Source organism: Geospiza fortis, unplaced genomic scaffold (assembly GCF_000277835.1).
Source record: "Geospiza fortis unplaced genomic scaffold, GeoFor_1.0 scaffold538, whole genome shotgun sequence".
In the NCBI taxonomy this organism is placed as follows: domain Eukaryota; kingdom Metazoa; phylum Chordata; class Aves; order Passeriformes; family Thraupidae; genus Geospiza; species Geospiza fortis.
In genome coordinates, this window is record NW_005054368.1 from 2677701 (window position 1) to 2683159 (window position 5459).

The window sequence follows — 5459 nt, forward strand, 5'->3', positions numbered from 1 at the left end:
CCCGCCCACCGCCCGCCTCATGGGCGGGGCTGTCATGGTCAAAAAGCACTTCGCAAGTGCTGTGGGGAAATTCTCAATTACACGCTTTAATTTTCCACCTGGCTGTGCCGGCTCTCTTCTTACAGGTGGAAGGACGCGTTTCCCACACCCAGTCCCTCAGAAACGCCGTATTCCCAAGGAAGGGATGTGTTTTCCCCCACCCAGCCCCTCAGACCCGTCATGTTCCAAATGGGAGGGATGCTCTTTCCCCACACACCTCCCCAGAGATCATAAAATTGTAAAACGGTTGGGCTGGATCTTTAGAGATCACCTAGTCCAGCCCCTTATATCGCATTCCAAACAGGAGGGATGCATTTCCACACCCAACCCCTCAGAGATAACACATTCCAAATGCAGGGATGTATTTTCTTCACCTGTTCCCTCACTGATGTCATACTCCAAATAGGAGGGACACGTTTCCCACATCCAGCCCCTGAGAGATCACAGAACCATGGAATGCTTGGAAAGGATCTTTAAAGACCATCTAAGCCAAGCCCTACTGCTGTATTCCATATGAAGAGATGTCTTTTCCTCAGCCAGCCCCTCACAGATGTCGTATTCTGAGCAGAAACCAGGTCTCAGCTCTGGTCATGCAGTGTAATTACTGTACCATAGCAAACTGGCAAATTAAATTTTGTGTGCATGCTAATTAGAAACAAATATTCTAGAAATTAAATTAGGTCTTGGCATACAGCCTTACATCTTACCTCAGTTAAAAGTCGATTTACTGTGGCTGATTTTTTGGCACTTAAGAGTCACTTGATACAGGTGAGCACAGTTTCTGGCTTTGCTGTTAATATGCATTGAACTGCAATATCTTTTTTTTTTTTAAAGACAAAATGATTTCTCCTATCATCACATTAAAAGCATCATTTACATACAAACAGCTTGTTCAGAAAAATATTTTGCTCGTCATTGCCTCAATATGACAAAGTAAACTGTTGATTTCAGGCAGTGCCAATTTTTTAATATTCCTAAACACGAATATAAAAGACAGGATGGGGAAAAGCACAGTCATCAAAACATCTAGTAATACAGGATCAGCACTTTATGAAAACCAGCTTTTATTTTTTACATATGAAAACTTAATAATGGAAAATTTACATGTCTCAGATCCCTTTTCCTGCTTTGATATCAACTTTATTTCCAATCTGACCGCGTTCCAGTGAAATACAGTGGGGGCTTCACACAATTGCAGTGACAACTGGATGAGCTGGATTGAAGACAGCCTTCTTAAACTCAAACAGAGATACCCAAAACCATTCTCATTCTGTGATTGCTTTCAGTATTCCTCGGAGAACTTTGTAGCTCATTAACTGTTGGCTCTCTTTGGGAGGGAAGCAGGGCCCCCGTTCTGTCACGTAGGCGTAGGGAAACCTCAGCACCCAGAGTCCATCAGAGGGAAGGGTGATTTCCTGCTTCTCGGGGTAAAATATAGGGCAGGGTGGTGGTCCTGGTTGAACCTAAAGGCAAAAGAAAACGTGAGTAGGTAATCAAATATCATTACTACCTTAAAAAGTAATAAAATGCAAATGGAGTTTTTTTTCAAATGTGTATAGAAAGAAAAATGGAAGAAGCGGCGAAGAATTCTCCAACTAGGAAAACAAACATTTTTTCACTTCTTAAATCCAAATTGTAACTAATAATAATAATTGAGCAATGAGTCACCGCTTTTCTCCATGACATTTAAAATGACAAAGTCATTCTAAAAGAGTTACTGTCAGCTTTTTTTTCTTCTTTTATGCAAGCCATAATTACAGCAGGGAATGCCAATAACTCATCCTTGGTAAAATATTTTTGTAAACTTACTTTATACAAACTATAAATTTGAAGTTTAAGAAATCCCAAGTGCTTATATGACAGATACTTTTGGAAACAACTGTCTAGGCTGAAGCTGGTTTGAGTTGGAGTTTCTTGACACCCTTTTGCTGTCTCCCTTGTTAATTAATGTTTCCCCAACCAGCCCTGCCTCTGCTGCTCCCAAATCCTGCTGCACTCCCTACCTGAGGCGTCAGGGTGATCTGCAGAGGAGCATCAGGAACCACCACGAAGAGCCTCATGAACTGGGCGTAGTGGGGCTTGAGCCCCCGTCCCTGCGTCGAGGACAGGATGTACAGGGGCATGTCGGAGTTGAGGGCTTTCAGGGCGGACTCCTTCGGCCCCCCTCCCATCACCTTCATCACCTTGTCAGGCCCCGAGCACATGAACCTCCTCCCACGCGCGTCTTCATACTCAAAGCCCACGAAAGCCCGAGCGATGTCGTCCCTGCGGCGGCCTCTTCCCATCACCACGGCGCTCCTTTTCCCAGGAACAGCCTTGTTGGGAGCAGGCCAGGAATTGGTGTCTAAATCTCCTTCATCTTCAGTTCTCGTCCTGATGACAATGTCCCAAGGCATTAAATAGTTTGTTCCCGGGATAAAACCCTGTTGATCTAAGCCTGTGTGGAAGTTGTAAGCCTTAGCAGGCCCCAGCTTGACCAGTGACCAGCTGGAGAATTTGGGCAGAAGGCCTTTGGGGCAGTTGGAATGGAGCATCCCGGGGAGGTACTCGACAGTGGACGCCTGGCGATCCACCAGGCTCGGCCTCTTCTCGCCCTTGGAGTCCCCGCTCTGCCCGTGGCTCTCTGCATTGTCCCCTGCACCCTGGGCATCAGGTGGGTAGGTGCCCAGGCTGCCCGTGGACTGGCCCAGGCTCAGGGCTAAGCTCAGGCCTGTGCTCTCTCCCTGAGTCTGAGGCTCTTTCTCTTTGAGTTTCTCGATCTCGCCTTCCGGAGGGGCGGGCGATGCCTCGTCCCGAGCAGGTGCTGGGTCAGGTGTGCTTGGCTGAAATATGGGGAAGTTGATGTGCTCCAGTTTGCCACAGCACTTCTCTTCCAGCAGCTGTGAGAAAGAAAAGGTGGTTTAGTATCCACCCTGAGATGAGGGAGCTCAGAGCCACAACAGTCAGCAGCTGTAATTGAGATTCAAGAGGTTTGCACCACGTGAGAACCAAAGCAGCGATGGGAACACGGCCCACAGTCCTGATTATTTAAAATTCACATGCACATCACACATTCAAAGTGTAAGCAGGTGCATTAACTGGTGCTCCTGTGTGTGTGGTAAAGACTGGAACTGCCCATCCTGGTCAGCCCATTTCTGCTCCCAGAAATGTCTCCCCTAAGCAAAAAGTTCGTAAGGTTAAGAGGAAACTTCTGGCCACTTCAGAATACAGACTCTGCAGATAGAACAAAAGCACTGCTTGAAGCACCAAGAGACATAACAGTTACCTGGTAAAAGTCATAATTGGCTGCTTTGATATCAAAGGGGTCCTCCCGAGGAGCTTGTTTCCTTCCACAGTTACAGGCACCAGTGGAACGAGCCCGGCTGTTGTGGTACAGAATTGGAGGATTTCTGTCTGCTTCTGGCTTTTCCCCTAAAAGCAAAATCAATCAAACCTTGGGCAAATTGCTCACCATTCAAAACTTTCTTTATTCCCTTCATCCATTGCTCCCTCCCTGCTATACACAAATACAAAATGTTTGTCAAGCAACTCCTCCCTTTCCCATTTTTAATAATACAAAGTCCCAGTGGAGGTTCTACCATCAAACCTTATATTGTTTTTACAATCTCTTCCTGAAGGCTCAAAGTTCTTCTGCCTGCAATAAACGTGCAGAAGTCAGTTTTGACTCCCTGATCAACCAGGTTATTTAAAACAAAGGGGGATGCTTATGCTTTTTGGAGAATTTTGTTCTTACACTCCTCTCATTAGAAGGACTCCAGTGTAATTGCTTTTAGCTAGTAAGACAGAATCAGAGTTACTACTAAAATCAGAAAATCAGAGTAAGAGTTGCTACTAACAGTGGACTGGCTCCTAAACTCAACATACAGGAAACCTGCACAGCAGCTCTGCTATGATCCCACTGTAGAGATGATCACAGAATCATTTGGGGTGGAAAAGACCTCTGAGATCATCGTGTCCAACCTTTGCCTGCTCACCACCTTGTCAAGCTTTAAAGCTGCAAACTTTCACCTCCCACAACATTTCAGAGCCGGTGCTTTCAAGCCTAAGACATTTTAACACAGATAAACCATGAAACCCAAGCACAAGTGAGCACCTTTACCTGCTTTGGGGAGCAGATGGAACTTGTGCACGCAGTGCTGGTCCGTCAAGCTCCGCTCCTCGCAGAGCTGGTGCCCGTTGCTCCAGAACTTGTAGCAGTCCTCGTTGAGCTGCATGGCGTATTTGTGGAAGGCTGGGCCCCGGGCGTGCTGGCTGTACACACGCAGGGCCTGGGCCAGCTGGTTCTTGTGCACTGTCATGGTGTAATTGTGGGGCAGGTTGGACTGGTAGGCGCTGTGGGCCATGGGCAGAGCCTTCTGGCAACGGTTTTCGGAGAACTTGGTGTCTATGTCTAAGTAGCCCTCCAAAACTTTGATGCTGCTCATGATTTTTGAGCTCAGCTCGCCACAGGTTGGGTCATCGTCTTTGCCTTCGATGGTCACTTCATAGAGTTTTAGAGCAGCTGCCACCCACTTCTGGTAGGTTGGGAGCTCAAAATGAGAGGGCTGAGGGTTCCTCCCCACGCTGTCTTCAAAGCCCTTCTTGCTGAGCACCAGCTCCACGTGCTGCCACAAGAACTCCTTGAGGGTGCAGTCCACGAGCTGCCCAGAGGAGCTGGAGCTGCTACTCTCTGCGTGGAAGGAGAGCTGCTGCCGGCCGTGCCTCATCATCTGATACCTCCTGGGTCCCGACAGGGGGGGAGCCAGCAGCGAGTCCGTCTCTCTCATGGTGCAGTTGCTCCTGAGCTGGTCGAGAAGCATGGCCACGGGATCATCTCCGTCCTGGGGCCCACCAGCCACGATGTACACAAAAGCCTGGTTGGCGGGCACGGTGAACAAGCAGTTGATGCTCTGGTTGGTCAGCACCCGGCTCTTGCGGAAGATGCGGTAGATCTGATCCTCCAGAGCGTGCTGCAGCCTCCTCTTGGGGGAATGCTTCTTGGGGGGTGGCTTTTCCAGGTGACCACAGGGGTCCTGACCCCTGCTTGGCAGCGGATCCACCTTCAGAGCCCCGTTGAGCTGGAAGAGGAAGAGAAGGCGTGGAGGGCATGGCCTGCAGTTGAGCTTCCACTCCTTGCCGACTGGACAGTCCTTGATGGCAGCCTTCAGGGAGGGCAGCACCTTCTGCCGCAGCCCGTCCAGCGCCCTGAACACGCGGTCGTAGGTGATGTCGAAGGAGCAGGTGGGATGCACCAGCAGCAGGATGTGGCACACGGAGAAGAGGTAGAGGAGGCTCAGGCAGTGCAGCTTCTCCTGCTGCTTCCAGAACTCGTGCGCCTCGGCGTGGGGCAGCGGGGCCGGGCCTCCGGAGGGGTGGCCGGGCCCGGCCTCTCTGTTCTCGGCCGCCGCCAGGTCCCCGCCGGCGCGCAGCAGCCGCGGGCG

General features: G+C 49.6%; 1 protein-coding gene across 1 annotated transcript in view; it reads right to left on the reverse strand.

The window, feature by feature from the left end:
• Positions 1 to 1086: 1086 nt before the first annotated feature.
• The window catches only part of SMG8 (SMG8 nonsense mediated mRNA decay factor), a 4929-nt gene continuing 556 nt past the window's right edge, over positions 1087 to 5459 (reverse strand). Inside the window, exons 2-5 of the mRNA XM_014308379.2 lie at positions 4139 to 5456; positions 3305 to 3450; positions 2043 to 2918; positions 1087 to 1502 (exon numbers count right to left, since the gene is read on the reverse strand). Of these exons, the coding sequence (XP_014163854.1) occupies positions 1305 to 1502; positions 2043 to 2918; positions 3305 to 3450; positions 4139 to 5456 (2538 nt within the window). The 3' untranslated portion in view covers positions 1087 to 1304. The remainder of the gene's footprint in view (positions 1503 to 2042; positions 2919 to 3304; positions 3451 to 4138; positions 5457 to 5459) is intronic.